Below are 17,703 nucleotides of genomic sequence, written 5' to 3'. Positions count from 1 at the left end.
TTTTCAAAATTTTTGCCACATTTCTGATATTTTCACAAAGAAACGCAAGGCATATTGAACAAATTTTACCACTATCATGAAGTACAATATGTCTTGAGAAAACATTCTCAGAATCATTGGAATCCATTGAAGTGTTCCAGAGTTACTAACCCAAGTTGAGGTACAGAAACGCCTCAGTAACATTAAAATAAACAAATCACCAGGACCTGATGGCATACACCCACGGGTACTAAGGGAACTAAGTAATGTGATAGACAGACCGTTATATCTTATATTTAAGGACTCTGTTGAGACTGGGTCTGTGCCACTTGATTGGCGACAGGCGAATGTAGTGCCAATATTCAAAAAGGGAGCGAAAAGTCACGCCGGAAACTATCGGCCGGTGAGTCTGACGTCCGTTGTGGGCAAAATTTTTGAAGGCTTCATTAAAGAGGCGATTACGGAGCATCTTGATGCTAATAATCTTTTAATCCCGAACCAACATGGAAACATGGGTTCATGAGGAATCGCTCCTGCCAAACAAACCTGATTGACTTCTACGAGGAGGTTAGCTCTCGAGTAGATCAGGGGGAACCAGTGGATGTCGTGTATCTCGACTTCTCAAAAGCGTTCGATAGCGTGCCACATAATAGGTTGGTATACAAAATGAGAATTATGGGGCTGGGGGAAAATGTCTGCAAGTGGGTAGCTAACTGGCTAAAGGATAGAAGGCAGAGGGTGGTTATAAATGGAATATACTCAGATTGGGTAAGCGTCACTAGTGGGGTACCACAGGGATCTGAACTAGGCCCAATGTTATTTAATATCTTTATTAACGACATAGTCAACGGGATAAATAGTAAAATATCAATATCTGCAGATGACACAAAGTTATGTAAAACAATTAATACAAAAGAGGACAGTGCAGACCTACAGAGGGATTTGGATAAGCTGGGTAGGTGGAGCATTAAATGGCAAATGAGGTTTAACGAGGAGAAATGTAAGGTCATACATATGGGAAGGAAAACTGGAAGTCACCAGTACTCACTGAATGGGAAATCATTGGGGAATTCAGAGATGGAGAAGGACTTGGGCATCTTGATTGATAGCAAACTAAATTGGAGTGCCCAAAGTCAGGCCGCTGCTGTAAGGGCAAACAGGGTAATGGGATGTATCAGAAGAGGTATAGCTGCAAAGGATAAGAACATTGTTCTTCCACTGTACAAAGCACTGGTCAGACCACACTTGGAATACTGTGCTCAGTTATGGGCCCCAATATATAGAAAGGATATAAATCAGCTTGAAAAGGTACAAAGGAGGGCAACAAAATTAATAAAGGGAATGGAGGGACTGCAATACCCAGAGAGGTTGGCAAAACTAGGACTATTCAGCCTGGAAAAGAGAAGGTTGAGGGGGGACATAAAAAATGTGTACAAATATGTTAGGGGACAGTATAGAGATCTTGCCCGGGATTTGTTCAAAAGGAGGGATATTACGGTAACAAGAGGGCATTCACTAAGACTGGAAGAGAAAAGGTTTCAGCACCAGCATAGGAAGGGGTTCTTTACGGTAAGAGCAGTGAGAATATGGAGTTCACTGAGTGAGGAGACGGTAATGTCAGATTCACTACACCAGTTCAAGCGGGGACTGAATGCATTTCTAGATACCAGGCAGATTTCAGCATATACTTAAAAATAAAATAAAATAGTAGGTTGATACAGGGATTTATTCTGACTGCTGGTTTCAGAGTCGGGAGGGAATTTTTCCTCAGGTGAAGATTGGCTAAATCATTTAGGGTTTTTGCCCTCCTCTGGATCAACTTTAGCAATTACAGAACTAACAGGTCGAACTTGATGGACGCAAGTCTTTATTCGGCTTTACAAACTATGTTACTATGTTACTACCACATAAGTTGACACTGGTCAGAATTGTAAAATTGTGCCTGGTCCTGAAGGTGAAAACAGGCTTGGGGGGGTAAAGGGGTTAATATACTTAAAAGGGGGAAAAAAATCCAAATCTGGCAAATCTGCAACCCTCCTCTCCCTAAATCTGCAATTGTTTTTTGGGTTGTGCTTTTACTTAGTCCATTATGCGGTTAAAATTATTGGAAACATGACTCTCCAGATCAGTTCAATTAAGTTTATACCAAAGTTTGAAATTTGTAAAAAAGAAAGTTGTTTTGTGACTCCATTTTCTGTAATTGTTTTATTATTTTATCCAAGGAGCTGAAAGAGGGCTTTTTTATTGACTGAGCTGGCATTCTTATTGATACAATTTTGGGGCACATATGATGCTTTGATTGTTTTTAATTTTATTTTTTGTTGGAAGTGTGGCAATTCTGGCAGATAACTTTTTTTTTCTTATAAGAATTTGACCAGGTTTATTACAAAAAACATGCAGTCATTGAATGTGTTCCTTTCACTATATATGACATAAAAAAGGCCTTTTATGTCAGAACTGTTGCATTTTAATTTTTTGTAAGGTGTAATCAATAAATAAACTTTTTTGGAGGAGAGCGGATACTTACGATCTTGTGCTATTTGTCAATATGGTGAAGAAAAGGAGGAAATGTTGTGGATTTTTCACACTGCTGGAGGAATGATGAAAAGATCCTGGATGCAGGAAGCTTATTTGTACGGTTTTATTATTCGCCACGTTTCGAAGTATACATACTTCTTCTTCAGGATATACATAAATTGTAGCTCTAAGAAGTCAGGAATGTAGATTCTCTATCAACTCAAAAGGGCATCCAAAAAATAGACTTGTGCAAGCCACAACCTTATACAGTGTTCTGTCCTTCACTTCAGAGTAAACGGAGTGGAATCTAAGGATTAGTTGTTGGCCAATGGGACAAGTTGAGGATAAAGTAGCCAACTACCTGATACAGAACCAGAGAAGTGGTACAGTCAAGAATGATTGTGCGAGACTTTGTCTATTTCACGTGACCTCGTCTCCCTTCCGGCACTTCCTGTTTGTAGAGTGCTGGAAGAGGAGGCACACAGTGGCATAATAGTGAGAAAAGTCTCAGGGGCAGCTAAAGGCCAAGGACAGGTAAGCATCACACTGGTATAGTTTCCGACCTAAATGGACATGATATTTAGGTCAGTGGTCATCTCGTTTTTTTCCTACCTATGGGCGCATCCTTTTTATGATTGAACAGTGTCATAATTTGATGAAAGTACACACCCACGGAGCTAAATTAAATAAAATTCTCAGTTGAATAAAAAAATTAACACATTAGTTATATGTCAGTAACTTCAGTGCCCTGTATTTCTACAAAGTAGAGCAGAAAAAAAGTTTTTATGTATATTCCTGCTACTGCAGGAATGTATAGTTTATAAGGCAAAATAAAAAAACTCATTTGGATAAAGCAATGGATTTGATGGCAATGATTATATTATGTATATCTTATAATATATCAGTGTCAACCATTGCTCTTTTTCACATGAGTTTGGTAATTTGTACCTGTTCAGTAAAAATATAATCAGCACACAATATTAATATACACCATCTGTAGATTTATTTTCTTTTAATTTCTTTTGTTTCCAAATTGAATAAATCCATCTTAAATAATTAAGTCTTTTCACAGAATATTAAATATTCTCAAATCCTCTTTTTTCAGTAGTAAAAATATGCAATCAAACACTTTTATATCACAAAGCAAATATATTAAAAGTAAAAAAAAATCTGCATAACAAGAATATGGTTCAATACTTAGCAAATAACAGAACTGTCATGTACAAAATAACAGCCCCATATTGTTCTATTATTCTCTAAGTATTCCATTAAAATATGCAAATCTGTAAGGTTTATTATAAGCTCTGAAGAAGGCATTTTACTGGAATTTTCAGTCCTGGTCTTGGAACTGCCATTGAAAATACAATCTGAATATACAATCTGTATGAAATGTTACTATAAGGTTAAACTCAAGGATACATTTAAAAAAAAAAACATTTTTCATTAATTCACAAAAATTTGGTGTTTTGATTTTAGACATATGTTCAAGATATATTGAAATACACAATTTTTTTTCTAAAACATACAATATTAAGGACCAAATTATTTCCTGACGGTGTTGTTATCATGTTACTTTAGGCTGTGTGCCCACGATGCGATTTTTAAGCGTTTCCGCAGGGGCAAAAACGCTGCAGAAACGCTTAAAAAATGCATGGTAAAAGGTCTGCAATGTCCCCCAATGATAATCCGCATGTGCTGTGCACATGCTGCGGAAATTTCCGCTGCGGATTATCATTGCAGAAAAAAACGCAGCACTACCAATTATTTTGCGGAAGTGCTGCATTTTCGCCGCCATTGACTTGCATTAGAACGCGCCAATTCCGCAAGACTGCATCTGTACTTGCGTAATTGGCGCGTTCTAATGTGCGGATGGTACCAGGGTGTAGAGGAGAGGAGAGTCTCATCCACACCCAGGTACCATTAAAAAATCTGTAAAAAAAAAGAATAAAATAAAAAATAAATGTATACTTGCCTTCTGGCGGCCCGCGGTGCGCTCCTCCTTGCTTCCCGGCACTTCGCGATGGAATGAAGGACCTGCGCTGACGTCAGCGTCATGTGACGGGTCACGCGATGCTGACGTCGGCAGGTCCTTCAATCCACCGCTGCCGGCAGCCGGGACGGTGAAGCAAGACAGCGTGGGCCATCGGAGGGCAAGTATATATTTATTTTTTTATTTTTTGACATTCTCTCGGTCACACTATATAAATCCATGCTGTTTGCATGGATTTATATAGTGTGACCAAGTTAACAAGCACTTTCCAAGTGATGCTAAAATCGCTTGGAAAGCGCTTGTCAACCCGCATGCTTCACTTCCGCATGTCCCTGGCAGGAAAACGCATGTACAATCCGCATGCGTTTTTTTCTGCCAGGGAGATGCAGAAACGCTCAGGAAAAAATCCTGAGCATTTCTACATCGTGGGCGCATAGCCTTACTTAGCTTTGTCCTGCCTGTAAATTTTTCAACATACCCATGAGGTTTTAAGATTTGCACAGTACACTGGGAATATGTATTTGCATAAGATAACATAAACCCTGAGTAAAAAAAAAGTATCTAAAGTTATCAAAGAAAAATATATTGTCTAAATGTTTCCACCTAGCATATTTACAAAGCCACATATTATCTTTAAAGTGAAAAAAATGAAAGAGAGAGAATAAAAAGATAGAATACTTAGAATGACTCCACCTCCCCAGTAGTCCATCTTTCAGAGAACAATTCAAATTTATGACCTGTTCCTCTTTGGTCCTCCTTTATTCTTATTTTTTTATCTTTTTGATGGTTGAAATAAATTCTCCGGAAAGTATGTGTCACACTTTCAATGTGATTTGATGTAATTTGTATTTTAAAATACCTTTACGTAGATAATTTTTGTGCCAATGTGTAAAATTAGAATTATTAAAACATATTGACATGCATATAAAATTTAAATCTCACCCAGCTTTTGTGAACACAGCCAAGTTCCTGTTCAACAAAACTTTGGAAAGATATATGTGAAATGTATATTGCATGTTGCTTTGGTTTTGCCATTTTTTTGGATTATTTCAAAACAAAACCAATCTATATTATTATTATTATTATTATTATTATTGACTTCCACAACCATATTCAAGAATTTTTCAGTACCTGGAATTTACTCTCATGCAATACTGTATATTGTACTTAAAGGGGTTTTCCATGATTAAGAGAGATTTCTGATTACCGAATCGTAACATCTGCACAGTGAGGAATCCCCTTTATTTCCAGCATGAGATGGCGGTCATATTACCAGAAGTACGCGATTTGCATACTTGCAGTTATGTGCCGACTAGACTTTCATCCTCTTCTCTCGATGTTCTATTCTTCATGCTCTAATATCTTTGGTATTGTATATTGTTCAGGTTTGGACCAAACACAAGATGTAAGTAAATAGGTTGAAAGGTTAGCCTCATAAATTTAAAACCATGGTCCTGCTATTTAATATGACCTACTCTTGTATTGCACCTTTGTATAGATATGTATAAAGATTCCTTAGGTCTATCTCGACTTTGATTTTCAGATTTCATATATTCATTTATTAAAGACTATGGTAGCTACACATAATTAATAATAAAAGACAACATTTCTTATTGATCCCTTGAGTTTACAAAATGAATACTATATAAAATAAAATACACCTAGCGCAGAAATATAAGCTACTGTGCGATTGGACCTAAAGCTATGGCTTGCATACTTTAAGCTTTTGCCTCCTTGGACTGTATAAGTTGCTTTACTGGCAATATTGATTATCCGAACAATTATTCGTTTGAACAATTACTATACTGCAGATGGAGACGTGATGCGTCAGCTCGGCATTTGCAAAGCATCTGGAGAGCAGCAGGCTGTCTATACCTCATATGGAAAACTCTGAATTACATAGAGAGAAAGAATTTCAATAGCTTGTTACTATAACACATCTTGGGCACACGCGGCGCTGAGAATTATTAGATCTTTTGTCATAAACTCTGCACATAATGCATGAAATGTTTGCAGCTGTGCCTTATTAACATCAAATGTGCACTTATATTATACATAGCACATCAGGTTAGGGGTATACGGGAAAGTACTAGTTTTGTTCATGAGAATGTTAGTTGACATAAAAGGCCCAAAAGGCATAAACGTGTCCACTATCCTCTGTCTTCTACATTATGTATTCACTTGCTTGTCATTCATCTATTCTTAGCGAAACTTCTGTGAATGCGGCGGCACTGGGTCCATTGGAGACTGTTTCATCCTCTTTGGGAACAGTTGGGGTGGTCTCTGTTAGGCTGGCTGTGACCGCCGCCTGCTTTTCTTCTGGGGTTTTGTTGTTCATTTCATTCTTGACATCCAATTTGTCTTCCTGATGAATGGTTATCTTGACCTGACCATTTTGGGCAGGTATAGTACTGGCCAAAGTATCATAAAGGAATTCATATTGCTCCTAAAATGATAAGGTATAATACAGTTTAAGATTTAGATTTCTGGAGAGCTGTACACATAATGGGGCATACTTATCAATACTGTCTAATACTTATATGGTGCAAAATTAGACTAGACTGTATTAAAATGCATCAAATGTATCATAGTGGTTTATGCTATTTAGCATATTTTATCACTGTCTGCTCTAAGAATACATCTGTTGCTCTATATTGAGTTAGAAATTTGTTCTAAATTTTTGGCACAATTTTTTCCACAGGTTATTGCATATTTTGCCATGCCCCTTTTCTAGCAAATAAGCCCTTCCACCTCATAGATCATAGAGACTTATCCAAAGAATCTTATAGCTGTAATTGCTGTCAAAGGAGGCTATACAAAGTACTGACTTTTAGGGGGTGAATAGTTATGCACACTGAAGTTTTCAGTAATTCTGTCCTATTTGTTGTTTGCTTCACAATTAAAAAGAAATCCAAATGCTCACAGTTGCAGGCATGTTCTTTACATGAACTGATGCAATCCCTCAAAAAAAGAGTGAAATTCCAGGTTGTGAGGTAGCGCAAAACACGAAAAATGCCAAGGGGGTGAATACTTTCTCAAGCCACTGTATATTTTTAAAATAATTAGAAACCCACGTATCATTTTCTTTACTCGTGACAAATACTTGCTACTTTGTGTTGGTATATCCCATAAAATCCCACTAAAATAGAATTAATTATGTGGGTGTAATGTGAAATAATATGGAAAGGTTCACGTTATGAATACTTTCTGAAGGCACTGTATATGCACATATACTGTACATATGTGTATGTGTGAATCAGCCCAGACTGGCTTTCTCCAGCCCAATACTGTAAAGGCTCACCAGGAATCGTTGTGCAATGTCAGGCACAACTCTGACGTTAGCAGACTGCAGCCCTTGTCATCAGCCCCCAGCTGAGGGTGAAGATACAGATCCAAAATAAAAAATGAAAAAAAGACGATCCAATGGCGCTGTCACTTCAATGAAGTATCAAAAAACAATGCTTTAATAAAAAAATTGTTTTTTAATAACTCATTGGAGCGACAGCGCCATTGGATCGTCATTTTTTTATTTTGGATCTGTATAACAGAAATAGACTTTTTACCCCCATTAAAAAATGGTCTGTGAGCAATTTTATACAATGTGAAGCGCCAAAATTACTTCTTTCATTATATACTTACAAAAGAAGACACCATTCCTGACCGCTGGCGACGTAAATGTTTCACTGTCTGGAAGACATCAATGACTTCTTCAACCTGGGCACTTTGAAGAAGATTCCAGAGGGCACAGAATGTTCCAGTTCGCTTAGATCCATCACTTTGAAAAAAAATATCAATGACATAAATTACTATACAGAATTTTTTACTTAGCTCTTTGTAAGTACATGTATGAATGTGAACGTGTGCAGAATGAATCGCAAAGGCCATATAATCCAATTAGTAATAGTGCGAAGACTAACTGTTTAATATTGTGTGCGCCCCTCTAGTGCTATCAAAATAGCTCAGATAAGTAGAGTCCACAAGACATATAAGTTGTCCCGTGGTATCTGGCACCAAGAGTACAACAATATCCTAATCTTGTAAATTGCAAGGTGCATCTATTTTGATCAGAGTTGCTTTTACAGAACATCCCACAGATGCTGGATGCAAATCAGATGTTTGAATGTTTTTCAAACTATTCCTGAACAATTTTTAAGTGTAGTAGGACATATTATTGTGCTGAAAGAGGACACTGCCATTAGGAAGTATCATTACTCGAAAAAATCTGCAATTGTGTGTCAATCCTGACCAGAGTATCATGCTGCGTGCCCACTATGCGTTTTTCAAGCGTTTCTGACACAGAATTTCCGCAGCGGATTATCATTGCGGAACAATCCGCAGCATGTCCATTAATTTTGCGGACACGCAGAGTAATCGCTGCCATTGACTTGCATTGTACCGCGTGACATCCACATCACTGCATCTGCACAAGCGGATATCACACGGTTCAATGTGCGGATGGTACCCAAATCTGGAGAAGAGGAGACTCTCATCCAGACCTGGGTACCATAGAAACTGTAAAAAAAAGAATTTAAAATAAAAAATAAAGATTATACTTACCTTCCAATGTCCCTCGGCCACCTCAGCGATGCGTGCGATGAGTTGAGCGGCTCGCGGTGGTGTGAGGACCTGACATGACATCATTGAGTCATGTGACAGGTCACGCGACCGCTGAAGTCGGCAGTCGCGTGACCTGCCACATGACTCAATGACTTCATTGCAGGTCCTTAACACCACCGCGAGACACCGGGGAGACCGAACGGAGCAGAGAAGGAGACCGGGGGCCATCGGAAGATAAGCATAATCTTTATTTTTTACCATTCTTATTCTTTTTTTTTAACTAACTTGGTCACACTATCTAAATCCATGCCGGTTGCATGGATTTATATAGTGTGAACAAGTTGTCAAGCACTTTTCCAAGTGATGCTAAAATCGCTTGGAAAAGCGCTTGATAACCTGCATCCAGAAATGCATGCAAAAACGCTTGACAAACACTTCTACATGGCAGGAAAAACGCATGTAAAATCCGCATGCGTTTTTCCTGCCAGGGAGAAGCGGAAAAAGTATGCAGCATTTCTGCATCGTGGGCACATAGCCTCACACAGCCTCAGCAAGTGTGCCTTTTTCTAGAACATCCTAGTTACATCTCTTTCCCATGCAAGTTGCCTTTAGTTATAGGTTATCGTCTTCTTAATAGGTATCGTCTTTTCACCTGCTGGCTTGTACAAATCTACAAGTATTTCAGCCTGGAAATAAACTTCATCAAAAATCTTCATACATGACTCTTCAGTTGATGTGACACTGTCTCACATGTCTCGCATTTCGCCCGGAGTGAGAGATGCGTGTATAGGGAAAGACTTATTACTCAAGGGCAATTGGTGGGGAGATGTCGCTGGGAACCTGCCTGTCCAACTAGTCTCCAGCATGGCTCGGTTCCCGACGACTATTAAACTATATTTTTCTCTGAAATGCCACAGCATTTTAGAGTTAAACATTTATGGCTGAAATAGTACAGCCACTGTTTGATACTTGCTGCCCGAGCCATGTGCAGCATGTATCAGCTGTCAGGTTCCCTTTACTGCATACCAATTTACGGTGCTGATGTCACCTTTCGCAATTGGGTGAAATCCATTGCAAATCTTCATCAAAGTCAGCAAGAAAACTGGCAAATTCCAATGTGATCTAGCAAGAAAATCCCCTGCAGAAAATGTGTACATGAGCTGAGCTTACTTACTGCCCTTTTCAGATGTTTTAATGCATCAGAAAAGTATATCAAAAGCCACATCTAAGGATCTTGAATTACCTGCAATGGACAACAAGAGGAACTGATTTGTCATGTCTGCTTGGCTCCTCCAATTTCTTGCTTGGGACAATCTTTCTGATTTTCGCAATCATCTCCAGTAGCCTCTTAGTTTCTTTGGGGAGAACATCCTCCCATTGGTTGTAATGGAACTGAGAGATCTTTCTGATATCTTTCCTCTAAAGCATAGAAGAGATATTATATGATGTGAATGTCTTATCTGTATAAACTATATGTGGTAGTAATACATTTAAACAGAAACTAAATGTGCTAACAAGGTTACATTAATATTATTAGTATTTGTTTTTTTCCTTCATTAGAAGGAGCAGTTGAACAGTCATTTTCATTTCTAGATTATCTTTACGGCACTTAACCCAATTGGATCAAAACTATGGAACACTACTCTCTACAACAATAACTACTTATCAGCAAGTGGAATTGTTAATATCACAAACTGAATTTAATCATCTGTTCATGTGACTGTTACCACCTGCAATTTAAAAAGAATTTGTCAGCAGATTTTAGCAATATAAAGTAAAGACATGGCGCTGTTACAGTATACTGATTAAATTGATACCTTTACTGAAGGAATCCGATCTGTGGTTCTTATTTAATCAATATTTGAAGTTTTCTTGTTGATATATCAGTAAAGAAGGGTGGGTCTATGGGTAGGGTCTTCCCCTCCTGCTCCGACACCTCCGCCTGCCACTGGTGTTTCAATGGCAGCTCACTGATTTTTCAGTGACATACCTCCTGTTTGAAATGTCATGCCTCTGCGGTAGCTGGTATGGATGGTGTGTGCACAGTTTGATTTTCCGGCTGATCTTCTGGTCTTCAATAAAATGGCACCGGAGACTCAATGAAGATGCAGAGATCTCGGTCTGTGCATGCGATGTCTCAGTGCCATTTTATTTGAGACCATTAAATAAATCTTAGTGCAATAAACTGGGACGATATCCTGAGACATAAAGCTACACAAAGCAAATGGGAGGCATTTATTAGCATACTGAATAGGACCTGTACACAATATATACCCCATGGGAATAAACATGCTAGAAATAGGAGGAAACCACTATGGCTAAATTGAACTGTAAGGGGCGCAATAAGTGACAAAAAAGAAAGCATTTAGAGAACTAAAGCAAGTAGATAGTGATGAGGCATTAAATAAATATAGAAAATTAAATAAATTCTGTAACAACCAAATCAAGGCAGCAAAGATTTAGGCAGAGAGAATCATTGCCAGAGAAAGTAAAAATAATCCCAAAATATTCTTTAACTACATAAATAGTAAAAAACTAAAAAGTGATAGTGTTGGCCCCCTTAAAAATAGTCTGGGTGAAATGGTGGATGAGGATGAGGAAAAAGCCAATATGCTAAATGATTTTTTTTTCAACCGTATTTACACAAGAAAATCGCATTACAGAAAACATGATTAGTGATAACAAAAATTCTCCATTAAATGTCACTTGGTTAACCCAGCAGGAAGTACGGCGGCGTCTAAAAATCACTAAAGTTGACAAATCCCCAGGTCCGGATGGGATACACCCGCGAGTACTGCAGGAATTAAGTAACGTCATAGATAGACCATTATTTTTAATCTTTAAAGATTCCATAATAACAGGGTCTGTACCACAGGACTGGCGTATAGCAAATGTGGTGCCAATATTCAAAAAGGGGACAAAAACTGAACTTGGAAATTATAGGCCAGTAAGCTTAACCTCTACTGTGGGTAAAATCCTGGAGGGTTTCCTAAGCGATGCTATACTAGAGTATCTGAAGAAGAATAACCTCATGACTCAATATCAACATGGGTTTACGAGGGACTGTTCCTGTCAAACTAATCTGATCAGTTTTTATGAGGAGGCAAGTTCCGGACTGGACCAAGGAAGTGCAGTGGATATTGTGTATATGGACTTTTCAAAACCTTTTGATACAGTTCCACAGAAAAGGTTGATACATAAAATGAGAACAATGGGGATAGGAGAAAATATATGTATGTGGGTTAAGAATTGGCTCAGTGATAGGAAACAAAGGGTGGTTATTAATGGAAAACACTCAGACTGGGTCTCAGTTAACAGTGGGGTACCACAGGGGTCAGTATTGGGTCCCCTTCTTTTTAACATATTTATTAATGACCTTGTAGGGGGCATACAGAGTAATATTTCAATATTTGCAGATGACACTAAACTCTGCAGGGTAATCAATACAGAGGAGGACAATTTTATATTACAGGAGGATCTATGTAAACTAGAAGCTTGGGCTGATAAATGGCAAATGAGCTTTAATGGGGATAAATGTAAGGTAATGCACTTGGGCAGAGGAAATAAAATGTATAAATTGTAAAACAGTGGGCAAAACTGTAACTGAAAAAGACCTGGGTGTAAGGCAGCTGCTGCAAAGGCAAATAAATTAATGGGATGCATTAAAAGAGGCATAGATGCTCATAAGGAGATCATAATTTTACCTCTATACAAGTCACTAGTGTGACCACACTTAGAATACTGTGTACAGTTCTGGTCTCCAGTGTATAAGAAAGACATAGCTGAACTACAGCGGGTGCAGAGAAGAGCAACCAAGGTTATTAGAGGACTGGGGGGGTCTGCAATACCAAGACAGGTTATTACACTTGGGGTTATTTACTGTGGAAAAACGAAGGCTTAGAGGTGATCTTATTATTATGTACAAGTATATGAGGGGACAGTACAAAGACCTGTCTACTGATCTTTTTACTCTGAGGCCAGAGACGGGGACAAAGGGGCATCTTCTACGTCTGGAGGAAAGAAGGTTTAATCATAATCACAGACGCTGATTCTTTACTGTAAGAGCAGTGAGACTATGGAACTCTCTGCCACATGATGTTGTAATGAGTGATTCACTATTGCAATTTAAGAAGGGCATGGATGCCTTTCTTGAAGAGTATAATATTACAGGTTATATATACTAGATTCCTTGATAAGGTGATGATCCAGGGAACTAGTCTGATTGTCGTATGGAGTCGGGAAGGAATTTTTTTCCCCAATGTGGAGCTTAGTATTTGCCACATGTTTTTTTTTTGCCTTCCTCTGGATCAACATGTTAGGCTATGGGTTGAACTAGATGGACTTAGTCTTCCTTCAACCTTAAAAACTATGTTACTATGTATTACACAGGCCAGGAAATCAAACTGCATGTGCCGCCTATGCCCATGACGGTGGTGGCGCAAAATTTCTAACAGGAGGCAGGTCACTGAAAAATCTTTTTGCTGCATTTGGATCATTGAAGGCAGGCACATGGGGTCGAAGCGGGAGGAGAAAACTCTACCTACAATCCAGCCCTTGTGCGCTGAAACATCATTAGAAGCAAACTTCAAACACTAATGAAACAAGAATTACAAATCGGATTACTTCAGTAAAGGTATGAACTTAATCCCTTCCATACTGGTACATCATATGCCCACTTCCTTAGTTTGATGCAGGCTTGCACACTGAGCCCGCATCTTTCCACGCACATGATGGCTGATTTTATCAGCTATCATGTGCCTGTAACAGGCACGGAGTTCCGCCTGAGGCTGTTAACCTGTTAATAGATCAAGGGGGACATGATCGCAGGGCGCCAATGGGTTGCCATGACAACCAGCTGTCTGCTGATGACCCTGGGCCTGTCATGGCGATCCTCCTGTGAAAGCCAGCGTTTAGCTGATTTACTGCTATGTATAGTACCAGTGATCAGATGATCGCAGTTTCAACTCCCCTAAGGGAACCATTGAATGCACTTAAAAGTAAAAAACATGTTTTTAAAAATCTAAAAAAAGTAAAAAAAAACACAAAAGTTAAAAACACCTCCCTTTTGCCTCATTAAAAATAAAACAATAAAAAAAATCATGTTTGGCATCACTGCGCTTGTATAAGTCTGATCTATCAAAATATAAAATAAATTAGTCTGATTGGCAAACAGCATAATGAAAAAAAAATTGAAATGTCAGAATTACATTTTTTTAGCGATCAAAACATCTTATCTACCCCAAAATGCTATCAGTAAAAACAATTGTTTTTTTACGAATTTGCTAATTTTTTTTTCACCACTTAAATAAAAAAGAACCATACATGTTTAGTATCTGAGTACTCGTACTGACCTGGAGAATCATATTGCCAGGTCAGTTTCACTGTATAGTGAACATTGTAAATAAAAAAACAAAAAAAATTGTGAAATTGCACTTTTTTCAATTTCAATGCACTTGGAATTTTTTTCCCGATTTCCAGTGCATTACATGATAAAATAAATGGTGATATTCAAAATGACAACTTATTCCGGAAAAAACAAGCCCTCATACGGCTATATTGAGAGAAAAATCAAAAAGTTATGGCTCTTGGAAGGAGGAAAGGAAAAAACGAAAATGAAAAAATGGAAAATGGCCACGGCTAAAGGAATTAATCAGTATGGCAGCACTATTGTGGCTATGCCTTTACTTTACATGGCTAAATCCTGCTGACAGGTACTCTTTATTTCACAGTCTTTGCTGTGGGACTGTGGCACCCTGCTGTTCACAGGTACCACAGGACTCAAAAAGGTGCATGGATGGACTTCTCCACAAGAGGCCCTCATTGCATGCAGACACCTCCACCCTTCCACCTCAAACCACCAGAGGGAGCCCTGATAGGGATATATATATGGAGGGTGGAGCCAGGCAGTTCAGTTAGTTAGTAGTTCAGAGAGTGTGCTGCCACTGAGAGCAGTGAAGACGCAGCACGTCTGCTGCTGAATTGAGGGCCCCGAGTGTGGCTGGAGGCAAAGAGGAGAGGAGAGAGGAGTTGAGGGGGCAGAGGAGCATCATAGGCTCACCCCAAGACACAAACTGGACACTGGGTCCGCGCCTACAGGGTCCTCTATACCCAGTAGGGACAACTGGCTTACCAGGAGGCTTCCAGACCCCTGGTCATCCTGAAGCTACCAGCAATAACTGGACTAGTAACCACAAAGGCCACAGCGTCCAGGGATAGTGGTTGCCAAAGAAAGGTCCTACTACCAAGCGGTTAGGTGAGAGAGCAACACAACACAGAATCTAGGCAAAGTTTCAGGCTGGCTAGAAGCTTAGAGAGAGGGAGACACGGATCAGGAAGCCTTATACCCGCTCACTGGGGAGAAGTCCTGAAGTGCACCCTTCCTAGCAAGTACCCTGGACCATACCTGCCATTACACTAGTAAAGGTACTGAAGCGAATCCCCTGTGTGAGTGTCCGTCATTCCCCCTGACCTGGCCATCCTTCACCTGCATCCTTTCATCAACTCTGCCCGGGGCTCCGCTCCGCCTGTGGGGAGCAGAAACATCCCAGCTGCCATTTCATCACCCCCGGAGGTCTGCAGTAGCGCCGGTAACCATTACCGGAAACCACAGGTGGCGTCACGAAACGAACTATACACTGAAAACCCCTTTTTCAAGAGGGACCCCAGAGTACAGGCCCGGGAGCCGACTGCCGTGACATCCTAAGCAAGGTAAAAGGCCCGGGTACCGAGTCCCCTATATCCCCCCTGGGTGACACATCACTAATGTTTTCTGATAAATTGTTTATTTGGGGTTTCTAAGCAGGTATTTTACCAGCAGGAGATTATCACTAGTGGACTAGTTGTCTTGTGCCATGTAGTCCTCCTGCTCTGTATAACCCGCCCCCACTATTAATTGGCAGCTTTCTGTCAATACACAGTGTGCAGAGAAAGCTGCCAATCAGTGGTGTGGGCGGGGTTATACACAGCTCAGTATTCAGAGAACTGCTAGATCTGCAGCAGATAAAACAGGGATGTTATGAAAATGACATCAAGGAACTCAGTAACTGATACATCACTGGAATCAAGGTCTCTGCCCCTACATTATGCTGCTCTCAGATGGGGTAGCAAAAACCTGGTGATAGATTCCCTTTAATAATGACTAAGTGCATGTTCTAACTTTTGACCTATATTTTCATAATGGAAACAAGTTATTTTTTCTATAGTTACTGAATAAGTATTCCAGGTTTAAATATCCTGATCTCTGATCGCTTGACAGTGAAGAAATGACAAAAGCTCTTTAGAGTTATGCAATGTTTAGACTATACCTAAAATGTAATTATCACCAAAATGTAGGAGAAAGAGTAAAAAGAGTGAGGTAACTGAAATAGTCTTACCTTAGTATGCCTGATCTCAAAAGATCGTTCAGTGTAGCTACCACATGGATTTTCATCTGTGAGATCGACTTCAAGATCATTATATGTCTTGGTCTTTTCTTTCCAATATGGCGCACAATCATCTTCCTGTATAAACAGAGATGACAGCTGCTATATCTACATACTGTACTTGTGCCCCATTCATCTTCCATGGTTTGTGTATCTCAGCATGATGATAATATATTAAATGTAAAATAATTAGGAAGCTATTGGATCAATCATAACTCCTGATTTGAAGATCAACATTATAGAGATGGTTGGAAAGATCAAAAAGCTGATGGATACAGTATGTGTCACTGTGCTGAGTGTATTTTTATATTTCGTATCTATAATACTCACATTCTCTAGGTTTGATCCAGAAAGCATCACAATTGCTTTAATTTTTTTCTGGAAGATCATTTCCCAAAATTCAGATGTTGTGTTTTTTAGAGGGGCTTGGGCTGCCACAATTGAGCGAGTTCCCCAATATCCCTGAAAAAAAAGAAAAAAAATAATTTTTGAGTTTAAAATGGCATTTCATAGTAGCAGTTGAAAATAATTCCCATAATTCACGTCCCCTTAATAAAACAGTGAAGAACTTTTGGAAAAACTCTCTGGGCTATTAATAATGTCTTAATAAACTTTTCCTCATAGACACAACTGAACCATAGACCCTTGGAATGGTGAGAAACAATGGTTGCATCACAGTAGATGAGAATGGGTGCTGGCTCACTTGCCCATGACCAATATACATTCCCCTTTACTAATTATATTATTGTACAGTACAATGTATAATAATAATAGCGCTGGACATCTGAAATGCTAAGGGTTTATCACAGTGTCAATCCTTTATATAAGTTTGTGAATAGTATATAAAAGTAAGATATTACTTTGATTATTTCTGGTTCCTACAGTCATCTAGATCTTGTTTCTATAGAGAGCCAACATTAGTGAGAGACTAATTGTTATCTATGACAAAAGTGGTACATTTTTTTTACAAGACCTGCCGCCGTACCGACAGACATTTATAAGGATAAATGCATACTTATTTCCCTAATGTGTAAATATTACCAAGATTACAGATCTTTCAGATCTACTTGAGTAAGAAAGATATGTATATAAGGCATCATACTGTTATGAAAGACGCATTGATGTAGACAGAATCCTCAGAGTCACTATCCTCATCTGAAGACATCTCCGAGTCCTCGGTTTGTTCTCTTTCTGGCTCATCATTCACCTTGACCTGGACACGGTTAAATTCATCTGGAA

At 39.0% G+C, this 17,703-nt stretch overlaps 1 protein-coding gene across 6 annotated transcripts in view; it reads right to left on the bottom strand.

The window, feature by feature from the left end:
- Positions 1-3,485: 3,485 nt before the first annotated feature.
- PTPRC (protein tyrosine phosphatase receptor type C) overlaps positions 3,486-17,703 on the bottom strand; it is a 199,295-nt gene continuing 185,077 nt past the window's right edge. For 4 of the 6 annotated variants that reach the window (XM_073642882.1, XM_073642883.1, XM_073642884.1 and 1 more), the window contains 6 exons: positions 17,567-17,697; positions 16,795-16,926; positions 16,417-16,542; positions 10,287-10,462; positions 8,126-8,261; positions 3,486-6,932 (listed from right to left, as the gene is read on the bottom strand). In XM_073642882.1, the coding sequence (XP_073498983.1) occupies positions 6,675-6,932; positions 8,126-8,261; positions 10,287-10,462; positions 16,417-16,542; positions 16,795-16,926; positions 17,567-17,697 (959 nt within the window). In that variant the 3' untranslated portion in view covers positions 3,486-6,674. The remainder of the gene's footprint in view (positions 6,933-8,125; positions 8,262-10,286; positions 10,463-16,416; positions 16,543-16,794; positions 16,927-17,566; positions 17,698-17,703) is intronic. The other 2 variants (XM_073642886.1, XM_073642888.1) reach the window with 1 other exon arrangement.

This window comes from Phyllobates terribilis, unplaced genomic scaffold (assembly GCF_046119375.1).
Source record: "Phyllobates terribilis strain yellow unplaced genomic scaffold, ASM4611937v1 Scaffold_8__6_contigs__length_399053987, whole genome shotgun sequence".
NCBI classification, from domain to species: Eukaryota; Metazoa; Chordata; class Amphibia; order Anura; family Dendrobatidae; genus Phyllobates; species Phyllobates terribilis.
Note: the sequence above shows the minus strand (reverse complement) of the source record. Positions and strands in the feature narration are given on the sequence as shown.